The 17,641-nt window shown below is 38.9% G+C and overlaps 3 protein-coding genes across 3 annotated transcripts; all 3 read right to left on the bottom strand.

Moving 5' to 3' along the window:
• Positions 1–306: 306 nt before the first annotated feature.
• LOC114165204 lies at positions 307–1,584 on the bottom strand. Its single transcript, XM_028049865.1, has 3 exons — positions 1,257–1,584; positions 681–1,148; positions 307–383 (listed from the first exon to the last, which is right to left on the bottom strand). The coding sequence occupies exons 1-3, from the start codon at positions 1,582–1,584 to the stop codon at positions 307–309; spliced, it is 873 nt and encodes a 290-aa protein (XP_027905666.1).
• Positions 1,585–8,130: 6,546 nt separating this feature from the next.
• LOC114165203 (receptor-like protein 6) lies at positions 8,131–10,770 on the bottom strand. The gene has a single exon (XM_028049864.1). The coding sequence runs from the start codon at positions 10,768–10,770 to the stop codon at positions 8,131–8,133; it is 2,640 nt and encodes an 879-aa protein (XP_027905665.1).
• Positions 10,771–16,958: 6,188 nt separating this feature from the next.
• Positions 16,959–17,426, bottom strand: LOC114165202. Its single transcript, XM_028049862.1, has 2 exons — positions 17,277–17,426; positions 16,959–17,201 (listed from the first exon to the last, which is right to left on the bottom strand). The coding sequence occupies exons 1-2, from the start codon at positions 17,424–17,426 to the stop codon at positions 16,959–16,961; spliced, it is 393 nt and encodes a 130-aa protein (XP_027905663.1).
• Positions 17,427–17,641: the final 215 nt, after the last annotated feature.

The following is a 17,641-nucleotide window of genomic DNA, read 5'->3' as shown; positions in this document are numbered from 1 at the left end:
TGAATTATCTCGATCGTAGCGTTGAACATGACAATATGCAGATTTCTGTTGATTTTGTTGGAGCAAGGTTGTGACATCTTCTAGATATTGATGTCCAGCTCTTAACATAGAGTCTGCCTTTAAGCCGCGTTCAACAAACCAAGCATTTATGTTTTGAAATGTAATTTTCAAAAGTGCACAGATAGGTAATGAGCAAGCCCCCTTAAGCATAGAGTTCATGCACTCCGCCAAGTTTGTTGTCATGTGCGTGTACCTGCGCCCCCCATCATAAGCCTGAGACCACTTATGTAAGGGGATTTTATCAATCTAAGCTACTGCTTGTGGGAATTGGGACCTCATAGCTGAAAGTTTTGCTTGCACGATAGGTTGTTTGACTTCATAAGCTGTGAAAAAGAAATATAAAATGAAATGAAAAAGTATTATGTATAGGAAATATTTTGTGCATCTGGAATTTAAAGTTAGGAAAACGTCTTACCCAAGTTAATGAATTGTTTCTTGAGATCGGCATTTTTAAAGCGGTTGTTGAAGTTGGAACCCAGATGACGTATGCAGTAGACAGAGTGAAGATTGTCTGATTCCCAATCAACTTCTTCCGATCGTAATTAGGCAGAGATTTGGCTGAGGAGTTACATGCTCTCGTAGTAGTTGAAAAAACCAAATCAATGCCTCCTTTGTCTCACCTTCTACTATTGCAAATGCCAAAGGAAATATGTTTCTATTTCCATCCTGAGCAATTGCAGTTAGCAAGGTGGCATGATATCTGCCTGTTAAAAAGGTTCCATCCACTTGAACAACAGGTTTACAATACTTAAAACCTTCAATGCAAGGTCCAAATGCCCAGAAGCAACGTTTCATAATGTATGTGGAACTTCCATCCTCAGCATCAATATTAACTGGAGGACCGGAAAGTTGAAAAATTGTCCCAAGATTGGTTTGTTGGGCAGCTAGTAACCATCTGGGAACTTCATTATAAGATTGGTCCCAATCACCATACTCCATTGTTATTGCTTTCTCCTTCGCAATCCATGCTCTTCTATATGTGACTGTGTATCTGTAACGACTTTTGATGTCAGCGACCAAGCTTTTGATGCGAATGCTTGGATTTGTGCGGACCAAATGAAAAACAATGGAAGCAATTTGGGTCGAATCTAGATTGCAGTGATCTTGTGACATTAATGTAGAGAAACACGTATGTGTACCATCAATGGACTTGATTTCCCAATGATGTCAGATTTTACTATAACTAGCCCTCATACGCCATTGACATCCATTGTTGTAATGGATGCATCGTGCAACATAAAGATGCGGTTTTGATTCTACCACATTGAAGTTGTATCCATTAGTGATGTGATAATGTTTGATGGCAGACACCGTTGCCTCTTTAGAATCGAATTGCATGCCTTCTTGTAGTTGGACTTCCCCATAGGGATTGTAATCCATAGGAGGAATCGGGACAATTTCTTGATTGTCTGCATTGTCTTCCTCAAAATCATCGGAAGTAAAGTCTTCGACAATGTCTGGAATGATAGGTTCGTCATCGATTGGATTAGACGAAGAAGATCCTCCATAATTCCAGGAACTCATTCTGAACAGGTTGGTATGGAAGTTTAGACCCAAATTTTTTAGATCGAAAAATAGATCAGAAAATTTCAGATGTGAAGCTTGTATGCAGAGAACTTTTGATAAGAGAAACAATGGTAGTGTGGTAGAATATATAAGCGTTTTAGTTACTACAATGAATTGGAGTGGGTTGGTGTGCAAAAGGAGGGGTTAGGGGGTGTGAAAAGGAAAAAAAATAATTTTTTTAGAAAACGTGCACCCCCCACACGTTTTCTACTAGAAAACGTGCCCCCCACACGTTTTCTAGTTTAAAAACGTGCCCCCCCATACGTTTTCTATTTAGAAAACGTGCCCCCCCAGCACGTTTTTTTCTTACATTTTTTCGATTCGGCGTGATTCCTGGACTGCACTTGCCATGATACTATTACAAATTCACGCTTATGTCGTCAAATTAAATCACGCTTCTGCACATTACTATTGAAAATAATGCATCCTTTTTTGTTGTACATGATAGTATTCACAATAATAGTTTGATTGGAAATGTTTCTGCCACCTGCAAATGTGAGAAATAGTATGAGATTCTCTGAAAAAGTGATTATTATTGAAGAGAAGGTTTGAGTGGCAAACATAGGGAGCCATGTGGTGGTGTGCATGGAGGTATAGGAAAATAGGGTCGTATTTTTTAGACAGGTGGTGGAGTACGTGAGAGAGAGAAAAATGAGAAGTAAGGCATGTGAGTGAATAGTGTGGTGAGGTAGTTTAAGTATCCATATGAGGTGCAACATTCACATCACTGAATACTTCATTGCCTTCCCGTAGTAGTTGGATTTGCAGCATAGAAAAATTTATTTGTCCTCCGTCAACCTAACAGGTTTGGTAAATTTTATGATAATTTGTTTTTTGTTTGTTTTGTTAGTGATTAAGTTCAAATGATATTCTGTTAATATTTTCATAAACTTTTATGTAGTTTATTATGGCTCAGAACAACAACCTCCCAACAAACTTGTCCGTGTTGCGTCATCAAGACGATCACATCACCAACCACATTTGGGAAGGAAACGAGAGGGTCCTCCGACCACGACGCCATTCTATCTGGATACTAAAACATACAGATCTTATTGACCCTAGGGTTAGAATGGTAATTGATGCAGCTGGTTTTGGTCACGTTCTGAAAGTGAGTAATATGGAGATTAACCACCTAATGGTAACAGCATTATGTGAAAGGTGGAGGACTGAAACTCACACCTTCCACATGCCACTCGGAGAAACAACTGTTACCCTGGAAGATGTTTCACTACAACTGGGATGCCAATTGATGGTGAACCCGTCACCGGTGGAAGTTCTGGAAACCTACTACAACTGTGTCAAGATTTATTGGGGGATATTCCTCCCGAAAATATGTTTACAGGGAACCGAATAAAGCTATCATGGCTAAATAGCAGATTCCGAGAATTACCGGATGACGCAACACTGGCTACAGTTGGACAGTATGCACGAGCACACATCCTCATTTTGATTGGCAGCATGTTGATGCCGGATACATCAGCCAGTCTCGTACATTTTATGTTCTTGCCATTGTTAACAGATTTGGAGCATATTTCAAATTTTAGTTGGGGTTCCGCAGTATTGGCATGCCTCTATCGTGCACTGGATCACAACACAAAATTCCATCAAGACAACATTGGTGGATGCATGTTATTGCTCCAGTGTTGGGCGTGGGAGAGATTTACATGCATCTCTCCAGAAATACAACCAGTCATGGAGGACGAGATTGTGGCTGGGCTTGCGTTTCCCTTAAGTGTGAGATGGTGTCGGCAAACACGTTTCGTGTTCCATGACCAAACAACTGTGGTTGGCTTCCGGAAAAAATTTGATCAAATTCAACCAAAGCAGGTTCATTATCAATCCATGCTCTAGTATTTTGTTCCTTGAAATTCCCTTAGTTTTTTCTTTTCAAATTATTAACACTAATTTTTGCAGTTTTTATGGACACCATATCGACAGCCACATGTTAATCGCATGATAATAATAAATGTTTCTCCAATTAGTCGGGCATTGGTTCCTCTTATATGTTTTGCGACGATTGAATTTCACCAAGTTGACCGGGTAGTTAGACAGTTTGGTTGGCTACAAAACATCCCATCCGACCCGATGAACCTGGATGAGGTTCACCGAACTGATCTCCGAGGAAGGGGGGAAATTAATTGGAGGCAATATCACCATCGCTTTATCATGCTATGGAATAATCGCCATAATTTCATTGTTCAGGGCGAACCTTTCACCAAAAGCGGCCATCTGCGTGATAACTCGCCCTACATGCAATGGTACATAAATCATACCATCCGGTATATAACGGCTAATGCGCAATCATCCGATGATGAAGTGAGAATCAATTTTTCATTCTCTGCATGTTAATTAAAGTTTTGATAATAATTGATTTTAAATAATAAAATTTAATTTTTTATTTTGTATTAGTATGACATGCCGGAGCAATATCAGAATCCGCCTTCACATCAGCAGTTTCGTCCGGATACACCCTTTTCCGGCCTCCTTCAGTCACAAAATGTATCTGCTGGATTTGGGAATTGGGATCACAGAATGCATCCTCCATCGTCATCTCAACAGGTTCCCAGTTCATATGGTTTTTTTCCAGCACCTTCAAACTTTGGATCAGGTCCAGCGCAATGTTATGGTGGTTCAGCTGGCCCACACATTTCCAGCTATGGGGGTGTTCCATCACAAATGTTTGGGACATCAGCACTAACTCCACCATCTGCATACCGAGGTGCCTCATCTTCACAACCATACTACAGACCTGAAATTCCATTTAATGTGTCAGAAGGAGGTTTTGAATCTGTGGAAGTGGAAGATACTGATGACGAAAGTGAGTCACCCCCTCCTCCCCCACAACCTGAGAGACGACCTCAACGACCGACACGAAGGCCACCATGCGGCACAGGCAGCCACCGTTGAATAATGTTGTTGTGAAATAAAGTTATCACATTATGGGACAATATTGTACTTTGTATGTGTATTATTTCAATATGACAATTGCATATGTACGTAATGAATTCAACCTTTATCATTTTGTCTTTCTTCATTCACTCAATAATTGTGCAACTACTATGCTTATAAAAACCACATCCCCACACTACATCAAATGCAAACTTTCAACTTTTCAACACATCAATTGCTTGACATCTCCTTCCTCTTTTTCTTTGTTAATACAAAACCCAAAGATGGAACAATTTTCCCCTGAAATGTTTGGCATAACAGAGTCGCAGGATTTCTCCAATTCTTACATAGCTGCCTTATACACAAACGGTGAAATCAAACTCTGTGAGGATGGGGTGAAGTTCATATGTCAGACTCCGGAGATTGTTCGCATTCCATACAACTGCACATACAACATGCTGAAGCAAAGAGTTTGTGCAGCCATTCCAAGCCAGTCACACACAACCATTAACAACCTATACTTCAGACGACCCACAATGACTTCTGAAGGAAATATTGTCTATGACGCATTTGAAATAAAGACAGATGAACATGTTTTTCAAATGTTGGAATGTAAGTCTTCTTTCCCTTTGAACACCATGATTGAATTGTACGTGACCTTCACAAGATCACCTGAAGAAATACTTTCTCTTTTAACTACAAATACCCCATCATCATCATCCTCAAACTCTCTCCCAACTTCACCAACTATTATTTATTTTGGTGGACCTTTAAGGGGTGCTGGTATCATAGAGAGTCGATTAGGTTTTGGTCTTGAGTTTCGTTCCGATTCCACAAAAACCTTCTCCATCAGACATGATTGCACCTACAATGAATTATTAAAAACTGTAACTCAATTAGTGGAGTGTGGTGACCGTAGAGTTGTCAAATAAATTGACTATCGTCGCCCTTCAACAATACGCAACAGGCGACTATATCATGACACCGCGGAAATCAAATGTGACTTTGATGTTTCACAAATGATCAGTCGTTGGACACATGTACAAAGTCTAGACCAATCTGTCAAAAAACCGCGCATCTCTTCCTATATCGAGCTTTTCATCCAAACTAGAGACATCAGACCACCAACACCTTCCGAAGAATACCAAGATATCAATTCTGGATGGTTTGTGGATCACCGCGGAAGAAGAAGATACAGATGGTTGCCGTAAATCATTTTTTTATTTTTTATTTTGCTTTCCATTTGAAGTAATGTGCAACTTATTTCTCATTTTATTTTTCTTTAATTAATGGAATATGTTAAAGTTTCTTATCAATGGAGTACAAAGGCTAAAAAAAAATTGTTATCATGAAAGTGTGTGGTAATCGATTACCATGAAAGTGTAATCGATTACAATTACCAAAATTTGGACATCTGATACCACCGTAATCGATTACACAACCCCAAATTTGTTCAATGTAATCGATTACCAAAGTCTGTAATCGATTACGCAAGTAACACGACAACCTGGAACACAAATAATACCTTCGTAATCGATTACAACCCCCCTCGTAATCGATTAACAGGAGAATTTGCCAAAATTTATTTCTACATTCGTAATCGATTACATAAACACTGTAATCGATTACCACTCTACCACGAACCACTGGAACTGATTCTTTTCCTTCGTAATCGATTACCGAAACCCTGTAATCGATTACACAACTTTCAGGAGCCCCTGGAATGTTATTTTTAACGTCGTAATCAATTACACAAACCCTGTAATCGATTACGACTCGTCTTCCACTATAAAAACAACATTTTCTCTCTCCGCCGCTGCATCCCAAAAACCCCACCCACGCCTCCATTCTCTCCTCCGTGAATTCATCATTCTGCCTTCATATCTTCACCAAATCACCTCCCGTTTGTTGCAATCTTTCTCATTTTCAATTCTCTACAAAACCCACCGATTCAAATCTTCAAAAACACCCTAAAATGGCAGAATCGTCAAGGAAACGCAAGACTCAAGTCGGTGCTCGCCGCCGCCGTGGTCCCGCCGTCAACGAACCTGAAGAAATAATCGCACCTTCACAACCACAGAGACTCTTCTCTTCCGTAGCACAATACGAGAGGTATACTTCAAAATTTTCTGCCAGAGATATTCTTGAACCCAGATATCTTGATGATTTTATTGTTAAGCAAAATTTTGAGTGCTATGATATACTTCACAACTTGGGATTATTACCTTTTTTGACTAATCGTCAACGTTATTATCTGGAATTAGTTAGGGTATTTTATTCCAACTTACAAATTACTGAGGAAGGGGTTATTCTTAGTGAAGTTAAGCATGTCAAAATTAGGATGGATATAGATATGTTTTATCGTATCACTCAATTGGGCACTCAAGGGGTCTGTTTTGAGGGAAACATAGTTCAGGAATGGAGAGATGATTATTCAAGTCACAATGCAAAAATGATGATTTGTCGTGACAATGTAAATATTGGAGGAGGAATACTGGCAGGGCAAATGAGAGTGGAAACACGTATCCTGCACTACATCTTATGTCGATGCCTAGTGCCCCGATCAACTAACCTTGCCCAAGCTACTGAAGAAGACATTATCTTAATGTGGGCAATGCTGACCGGAAGGCAGCTTAACTGGGGTCATCTGATTAGATATCGGATGAAAAAGGCATTAAAAGACCATGCCCCTTTACCATATGCTAATCATATTACTGACATTTTTATTAAGTTTAATGTTCCTCTAGATGATGAACCATTTGAGGAGATTAATTGGAGAACAGGTCCAATTGGTGCTGAAGTGATTCATTCCTTTGGTTTTGTAAAAAACCAAAATGGTGAATGGATTCATTAACGTGGTATGCAGGATGCACCTATTCATGATGACCGAACACCATCTCCACCGCCTCAGCCTACCTAGGATGCATCTGCTGCTATGCTTAATGATATTATCCATGAAATCCGCGATCTTCGGGCTTTTGTTGGTTCAAGATTTGACAATATAGATGCTCGGGTTGGACAACTTGAGGAAGACATGACTTATGTGCGGCGCCAATTTCCTCCATCTTAGATGCATTTCAAATGTTTATTTTCATTCAAAAACTTTGTATTTCTTTAATGCACTTTGACATTGATATTATTATGTTAGTACTTTAATTGATTGTAATCTTTTTTTTCACTAATATCACTATTTTTTACTCTCATATTCAACTATATTATACATCATTGTTTTCCTATCGAGTGAAATTTTTTTTTTTTCAAAAAATTACGCATGTAATCGATTACACTTCGTGCGTAATCGATTACACAATACCCAGAAAACTGCAACACATTCAGTAATCGATTACAAACTACGGTAATCGATTACTGCTTAAAAAACGTTAAACCCCTGCACGATTACAGCATGCAGTAATCGATTACAACAAACGGTAATCGATTACGACACCAAAAATGTTCACCTCCCACACGATTTCGCCTCTGACTACGTTGACCCACAAAAATGTATGGGGGCTACACAATTTCTTCATATGAAAACGTGCACCCCCAAAACGTTTTGCCTAATTCTGTAATTTTTAAAAAACTTGCCCATATCCGTAATAAACCAAAGCCATTTGCCTACAATGGAAAAAAAACCGTGTCTGAGGACCCCTCATCAAGAATAGAGCGAGGTACGTTTGCAACAATTTTAGCCAACTTTGCTACAATAGTTTTGTCTAAGTGTAACAATAAATCCTTAAAATCCTTGGGATTATAGTTATCAGTGATATCAATGAATAAGTGGCCAAATTCTGGTCCGACATTATCATTGTCTCGCATCATTGCTTTCCAATTGTTCAATAGTGCTCCTGGTATTGCACCACTGAAATTATTGAATGCTACATCAACCATATGGAGCATTTCCCAGTCACCTCTGCTTTTTGAGCATCCAATTGACCCATGAAGTTTGTTTAACTGTAAATCCATGATTCGTAAGGTGGAAATCTTACTTAAGAAACAAGGAAATTTGTCGGTTAATAAATTTCTTCGAAGGTTCACGACTTGTAGTTTCTGGCAATATGCTAAAGATGTTGGGATGGTACCCTCCAAGAGATTGTCATTTAGGTCCAATAACTGTAGAGAACATGAAGTTGGCAGAGTATCAGGAATATATCCTTGAAGTTTGTTTCCACCAAAGTTCAACACCCGAAGAGTGCTACTCAACTCAGCAAAAAACTTGGGAATCGTTCCATCAAAGTTATTGCGAGAAAGATCGAGTAGAAGAAGACTTGAAGCATTGAGAAAGGATTCAGGGATTTGTCCTTGAAAACTGTTGTTTGAAAGATACAACACTTTTACAAAAGGGAGACGATTTCCAATGTCCGTTGGAATGACCGAGTTAAATCTATTGTTTGAGTAGTCCATATAATTTACAGACCTTGGAAGGAATGGCAATGGCCCTTGTAGTTGGTTGGAACTAAGATCAAGAAGCATAAGGTTTGAACTAAAGTTCCAGAAATTTCCTTCCAATTTTGTTAGGAAATTTTTGGACAGGTCCAACAGAAGAAGATATTCAAGTTGCCAAATCCAATAAGGTATTGTTCCTTGAATCTCGTTGTCAGCAAGGTCAAGATACAGTAATGCTGATTGATTTTTCACAAAACTAGGGATTCCTCTCAACTTGCAAGATGCCAACATTATTTTTCTTAGAACAGGAAAGGGTGATGGATCACGTTCATATCTAGAGTATATATCAACTGACAAATTGTTATGCGAAAGGCATAATGAAGTCAGGTTACTCAACCTGCGAATCATGTCCAACTGTAATGTGCCATTAAACTTGTTTAAATTAAGTTGAATGACACGAAGTGTTCTAAGGTTAAATATAGACAAAGGAATAGGTCCTTCCAAATTATTACTACCCAAATCAAGCATCTCCAGTGTAGGTGAGGTCATCACAGATTCATCCAACAGACCAGTGAGTTGATTAAAGGGAAGTTTAAGTTCTCGTAAATATGGAAGTTTAAGCAGAGATGAGGGAAGAGTCCCTTTGAAAAAGTTAAACCCCAGATCAATGATGACAAGATTTTTAAGGCCCTCAAAATGATTAGATGGTAACACCCCTGTTAAACTATTATGTGAGAGGGACAAATATGAAAGATTCTTGGACATATTAAAAGAAGGAAGTGTACCTGAAAAGTTATTGGAAGACAAGTCCAGATAAACTAGCTGGATGAGTTCTAACATTGAACTAGGAAGTGTTCCATTAAATTGGCAATAAGATATATCAATATGTTTCAAGTTAGAAATTGCACCCGGAAGCTTTCCTGTGAAACTTGTCTCGCTGAGATTCAAGTCACGAAGAGAACCACGTGGTTGGAAGTTTGGAAAAGAACCCATAAGATGTTGATTGTCTGAGATGTCAAGCACCTCTAATGATGGCATGAGGAAGATATCTTTCGGAAAAGAGCCATTCAAGCCACAACTTCTGAGTTGCAGTATGACTAGATTGGACAAGTTTGTTAAGGAATCTGGCACTGAGCTGGACATGCTGTTGTTGCTTAAATTCAGAACAGTGAGTGACAGAAGCTTAGCCAGGGAAGCATGAATAGGTCCAGACATATTGCATGATGACATGCTTAGAACACGCAAGTTGTGCAATGAAGATAAAGCATGAAACCATTCTTGTCCTTTTGCAGATATTGTTATACCATCTAGATATAATTCTGTGATTTCTGTAAGGTTTTGCAAAAGCATTGCTATATTTGGCTTGTCGAGTTTCAGGCTGTGAGGTGAGGAGATTGAAGAAGACAAGTCAAGAATAACTAACCTTCTGAGATGAAACATCTCATTAGGAATCTGCCCCTCAAAGCCAGCATTTGAAAAGTTCAAATACCTCAAATTATTAAGTTTGCATAGTTCAGAAGGAATCACCGAACTGAAGTTGTTGAAAGCCAAATTCAAGCTTTGAAGATATTGAAGGCCAAAAAGAACGGTTGAATTAAGAAGTCTTCCTGAGATAGACTCCTCACTGAGATCAAGGGCTACAACACGACCTTCTTTGCATGTCACTCCATTCCATTGACAACAATCTTCATTTTGATTCCAAAGAGTGAGTTTTTTGGAAATTGTAGGGTTGAATATTAGGTTATTTTTCAAAAGGAGCAACATGGAACACTCGTTGCCAAGCAAATAGGCATTGGCCGGAAAGACGTTGGCATTGTGGTTTATGCAGAGAAATGGTAAAAGAAAAAAGCACAGGAGTGTGTTTCCTCTCATAGTTTATTATGAGAAGTGTATGATGAGAGATATTTCTCATTTGAAAAATCTATTTCTCTTTTATAGACTACAAAAAGATGTACTATTTATAGTTTCCGGCGACTCTATCACGCAATTAAATCACTTTGGAAGTAAAAGTAACTTTGACCAACTTGTAATATTTTAATACCAATTTTTGAAAGCAATATAATTTTAGATTAATAACTTGATTATTTATCTTCTTGAACAAAATATATTAATTTTTTTATTAAATTAAAACAAATACTTTTAATATATAAATTATATTATAAAAATAAAAACTTTGTAGTTTAACGACCTTCCTTAAATTTTAATATTTTGTTGTTTCTTTTTTATAATTTGTTAAAAGGAATTTGTTCCTGCAAGGACAAATAAGATCAGTTAGGCACAAGTATTATATCTCCTCGGCTGGCCTCTTCCCATTTGGCATATATCGGCTCGGCTTGGACCTGAGAGGAGTTACCTGCAAGGGACTCCGAAGCTTAAGTCAGTCAAAAGCTCTCAAAAAGTCAAATCAGGTGATTAATGGAGTAATGAATGCGTACCTTTAATTCGTGGGGTCCATGTGCCACTAGTGCAGATTTGACATTTTACTTCGCCTTATAGGCCTCGGTTATAGTGGAACCGAAGCCTATAAGGAGGTGGTGGCATTTTTGCAATTTCGTCCAACTATATTGCCTCGGGTGAATGCAAAACCGGTGCAGTAAGAGGTTTTAGGCCTCGGTTGCAAAAGAACCGAAGCCTATAAGGTAGCCTAGTAACCAAAATTTCAAAAATGTCATCAGCGTCAGCACTTTTGGCCTCGGTTATTAATTGCACCGAGGCAATATGAAGAGGTTTTTGGCCTCGGTTAAAAAAGAACCGAGGCCTATAAGTCAGCCAGTAACCCTAATTTCAAAATGTCACCTGCGCCGCCACATTTGGCTTCGGGTCTTTATTGACCGAGGCCATAAAGGGACTTTTGGCCTCGGTTATTAATTGAACCGAGGCAATATGAAGAGGTTTTTGGCCTCGGCTAAAAAAGAACCGAGGCCTATAAGTCAGCCAGTAACCCTAATTTCAAAAATGTCACCTGCGCCGCCACATTTGGCTTCGGGTCTTTATTGACCGAGGCCATAAAGGGACTTTAGGCCTCGGTTATTAATTGAACCGAGGCAATATGAAGAGGTTTTTGGCCTCGGTTAAAAAAGAACCGAGGCCTATAAGTCAGCCAGTAACCCTAATTTCAAAAATGTCACCTGCGTCGCCACATTTGGCTTCGGGTCTTTATTGACCGAGACCATAAAGGAACTTTAGGCCTCGGTTATTAATTGAACCGAGGCCATATGTCCTATTTAGGTTCCCAAATTCGCGACTTCGCATTGTTCACCTTCGTCCCTGAGCGAAAACTTTGTGCGCGGTGGATGCATTCTCTTCTTCGTTTTCTCATGCGGTGGTGTTTGGTTCGTCATTGGTGAAGGAGGCGTGCTCGCGGCTCACGGCAAAGGCGTGATTTGGTGGTCATTGTCTTCCTTTGTCTGCGGTGGTGATGGCGGCACAGTGGTAGGGTTGCCCACAACAGTGGATTGAAGTTATGCTTCGAACGACGGTGGAGGTGCTGGATCTCTAGATCTCTTGGCTCTACTGGTTCATGGTGGTTTGTCCTTGTCGCATTCAGACCAGTGAGCGTCGTGGTGAGTTGCTCGTTCAGTGCTAGTGAAGGTCTGGCTGCGACAGCGTTTGCCGACGATCTCGGTGGCGAGGACGAGCGCAACAGTGCTAATGGTGGTGCGAGCGAAGTACCCCTATGGCTTCGGGTCCCAGGGAACCGAGGCAGAAAAGTACCCCCTATGGCTTCGGTTGACACCCGAGGCCAAAAACCACCCTTTTTTGCCTCACCCCAATATGCCTCGGTTCTGGAACCGGGGCAGAATATCAAAAACAACCGGGGTCAAAAGCCCTTATTGCACTAGTGTGCATTTATAGATTATTAATTATGTTTGCCTATTCCATGGGTTGGGCCTTGGTTTAGGCTATAGGTGGGCCTAGGCTTTGGCCCAGGCCCTTAGTCTTGACTGTTGTGGGTTTTGATTTCATTAAGTGTACCAGGGTGGTCGGCATAGGCCGATTACCTCTTTGGCGGCTCGTGCCGCCATTGCTAATTCGTGGTCCTAGGCTAGTTATTTTTTTTAGTGTCTTAGGTTACCGGTTTAAGCCGGTTAGGATTAGGTCAGCCTAGGCCGGTTACCTGAATAATTTCACGTGTAGATATGGTGGACGTTTATTATTATTACTTGGTTGAATTGGTTAGGTGTGGTACACCAGTCCCCCAGCCTTTGCCGATATAGGTATGTCGGTGAAGGATGATATGTGCGGATATGTCAGCGAGGCCGGCTAGGTGTGATATAGAATTTAAATATATTATTAAAAAGATATATTGAAAAAGGGAATTGTAAAAAATATTATAAAATAAAAAGCTTTGGAATTTTAGATGAAATTGACGGATAAATGAAACTAAGTCAAAAAAGAAATATATAATATACACACTCAAACATTATGAAAAAGTAAATATGAATTATACTTTCAATATAGAGATGGGAAGGAATTTATCATTTTCTTTTCCTTGTATTATCTTGCATTCGTTGAAAAACAAAAACCATCATTCATGTTTTTGAAATTACAAATTTTTGACTTTGTCATGAGATATCACTGACAACTGTTTTTCGCGAAATCGTGGAAATACCGAGCAAGCAGGTGCGTTCTTCACGTCCGCCTAATCACATTTTCACATTGTGATTTCACTGTTAAAGTATACTTGATAATTAGGAATTTTGATTATGCATTCAAATCTGCAAATACTTTTCATAAAGTTAAATTTATAAAATAAATAGTTTGAAACATACAAAATAAATTATGAATGTTTTCTTTTTTGAATTTGAGTTTAACCTCAAAACACTTAATTAAATTCGCATTTCTTTTTTAATTGTTATGGAGGTGTTAAAAAAAACAAAACGTTTTTGGATTATAATATAGAGATTAATAATGTAACTCAAAATTAGCAATCCTTCAAGTCATTGTTAATTTTGTTGAACACGTCTTTCTCACTATAAATCATTAAACAATCATTCATATATGTTGAGTGGGTTGGCATGGTACTCTTTGAAAATATACTCTTAGTATCTTTTCCTTGTCATTAGGATGATATGCTGAAATTTTTATTTGCCTTTCCGGATTTGATGACAAGTCTTCCAAATTAATTTTAATTTGTTGTTTAGTTATTGGAGACTTGATTCACAACATTTATACTTTAAAAGAAATTAATAATTCAAAATTTAAAATATCCATAAAAAATAAAAATTCAGAAATCGATCAAACAGTACCTAAATCATTTTTTGTTTCTCTGATTTTAGTTCCGTACTGGTTCGTTCCTTATTTTCGTACCTAAATGTTGTTCATCTGCTGTTATATTTAGGAGAGAAAGGAAAGTATAGGGTAGCACTTTATAGAAGAAAGATAAATTTAATGGTAATGGTTTGTTGCGGTTTTATGGAGAGAAAGAAAATATAAATATATTCTATTATCCTTTTAATTCAATTTTATAATAGAGCTTAGGAGTTTTAATTTCGGATTATAATTATAAATTATTTGAGTATAAATCAAGTAATCTTTGAAAGAAATAAGGGGAACAAAATTAGGGGACATCATTTATATGCTTAAGATGAGTTGGTCTAGATCAAAGTTTGAGTCGAATGTTTACTAACTAACTTCGAAGGTTGATATAAGCAAGGTAGTCAAAATTGATATTTAAATAGTAAAATCGTAAGATCCTATTATTTAAACCGTATTTACGAGTTATATTACATGCATAATCGTAATACAATAGATCAATAAGATCGTAAAAAAATCGTAAAATCGTGTAAATCGTCGTTTGTTTTTGTTCAAATGTTATGTTTTACTATTCGTTCATATTCTTTGGTGAATAATTAAAAAATTCCATTGTTATCTGTGTTCCCAATCACACAACCATTTTTCATATAACGCCCCATTTAATAATTAAACTTAATTAAATGAAAGTGTCACACAAAATAATATAAAGAGCGAAGATTCGAAGTGTGACTTCACTTCACATAATTATCCAAAAGTTTCTCCAAGGAATCCAAGGCACACCAGGATGCCAAAATCGAGCAGCAATACAAAAACTTGACAATAGTTAATAATGTACTGGAATATAAAACAGTATATGGGCCTTAACCCAAGAGAGAGCCCAAGACAGAAGAATCCAGCCCAGGTGGACTACGCAGTGGAACCATCACCCCCTGTTGACCATGGGTGTTTCTCACATCTGCTCACACCAATAAATTGATGATCATCGCAAAAGAGAAAACCACACATACCAAACACACAACAAACAACAGAAGGGTAAGCTAGAGTCGAGAAAATAGTTTTATCATGCAATCATATACACTTCAATAGTCAATTATACATACATCACCCAAACATGTTATGACCTTCCAAACAATATACTAAGACTCGACACGACTCATCCGGATATGTATAATTTAGTCGGATTCAACGGATGTTTGCACTTGTTGTGGATATCTCTGCTCACCCCCGATCTAAGTGTTACAAGTGTTAAAATATTTCAATCCCCCACACACAAGATTAGCCATTAATGAGTTTCAAGCCTCCTGCTATTCTCACCACAAGAGTCAGTCTGTTCTATGTGAGATAAACTAACTCCTTAGAGCGTCAGGATGCAACCTTACATTGAATCCTTACCAAATTATATAGATGGGGCACCACCATGGACTCCCACTAACAGGGGCCATGGAATTACGTCCCGACCACTGAAGCAGGACCATGAGGTTTTACCTAGAGGCCCATGAAATTACGCACTGACCACAAACCAATCATACTCAATCAATCAAGTAATATTTATCATGCACATAACCTCATGCCAACCTTTTCAACCCATCCTTATTCATATCCAAATGTTGAATCCATACCATCTCGTCCTTCCCAAACCATGAATATAGAATTGTATTTCATACCATGTCACTTTGATACCAACCATCTCATTTAAATCACATGCCAAGATCATACCAAACCCATCATTCATAACCCATGAACCACATCACTCATGCATAATCAATCAGAACATGCTTTAATACAATAATCCAACCATACACGTGACATTCATCCAATAACACAATAGAAATCAAAACAAGGACGCATCCTCGCCCAACTCTCGCTCAGACTGAAGGTGCTCACTCAAGCGAGAGGTTTCTCTCGTTCAGGCGGGCTCCCCTCGTTTAGGCGAGAACTCAAGGAGTGGAAATAGTGGCTTCCTGCGAGATCTCGCTTAGGCGAGCCCTCCTCGCCTAAGCGAGACCTCGCTCAAAACGGGGACTCGTCGCTTAAGCGACCTCTCGAGCAGAAATCCTGAGCGAACTTCTGTTAGTATCGCCTAGGCGAGACAAGCTTGCTTAGGTGAGATTATCAGTCATCGCCACTGTTCGCACCTGCGTCAGCCATATATACATACCAAACAACACAACCAAGCATCCCATGCATTCACAGTAGTACACAATCTCAAGAATCGTGAAACAAAAACAAAACAACCCACAATCGCATTTAAACAAGGAGGTTCTAGCTTCCCTTACCTAGAAAGGGTTAGCCAAACAACTCTGACACTGAAGCGAATGAGTACAAGCACTCCCAGAGTAGATTTAAGATCTGAGAAACCCTAATATATATGAGGCACGAGATTATTACACAGAGCCCTAACAAGAAACACGAAGAACTAAACCAGGGATGAATGGTAAGGGTTCGTGAACAACTTATGTGAGTAAAACGAGGCCAAACCAACTCAGATATGACTGAACTTCAAAACCCTAACATAGCTTTGAGGATGAAAAAAAGAGTAAGTTGTGAGCTATTTCCGCAAGAATGATCAGAATGGGAGGGGTTTGGCTGCTTTAGGGACCTTAGCACCTTGTGGGTCAGCCCTTAGGCCCAACATATTAAATGTCAGCCCTTAAAATATTAGGGCAGAAAAATTAGGCCTTACATTCTCCCCAACAACAAAAATATTTGACCTAGAAAATGAAAACTTACCAAGTAAAAAGATGCGGGTCTGATTTCCTCATATCCTCCTCTAACTCCCACGTAGAGTCACCGGTTCTCCGATCCTAGATGACTTTGACAAGGCTGACTATTTTTCCTCGGCATTCCTCAACTTTGCTATCGTCTAAAGCAATGGGTGGCACTTCTACAGTGAGGTCCTCTTTGATTTGTATATCCTCTACTTCCAACACATGAGTCAGATCAAACACATACTTCCTCAGTTGCGACACATGGAACACCGGATGGAGATTTGCCAACTGAGGAGGCAAGGCTATCTCATAAGCTACTGGCCCAATCCTCCTCAATATCTAGTAAGGGCCAAGAAACTTAGGAGAGAGCTTCCTTGAGCGGAGAGCCCTTCCCACACCAGTGGTTCAGGTCACCCTCAAGAACACATGATCTTCTGTCGCGAACTCCAAGGGTCTCCTCCTACGGTCCGCATAGGCCTTCTGCCTACTCTGAGAAGCCTGCATTTTGTCCCTCGCCATCCTTACCTTCTGAGTAGTCTGGTCCCACAAGTACTGCTTCCCCATCTTGAAACCAACACAGAGGGGTTCTACATTTCCTACCATAAAGAGCCTCATATGGTGCCATGTCGATTGTAACATCCCATCAAGATATTACGGATTTTAAATAAAAAGTAAAGAAATATTACGTTAACTTCATTTATTAAAGCATCATTTCCCCAAAACGTGAGAAATTTAAAACTTTATTAAATCTATGAATAGTATAAAATTCCATAATTTAT

This window comes from Vigna unguiculata, chromosome 10, assembly GCF_004118075.2.
Source record: "Vigna unguiculata cultivar IT97K-499-35 chromosome 10, ASM411807v1, whole genome shotgun sequence".
Classification (NCBI taxonomy): domain Eukaryota; kingdom Viridiplantae; phylum Streptophyta; class Magnoliopsida; order Fabales; family Fabaceae; genus Vigna; species Vigna unguiculata.
Note: the sequence above shows the minus strand (reverse complement) of the source record. Positions and strands in the feature narration are given on the sequence as shown.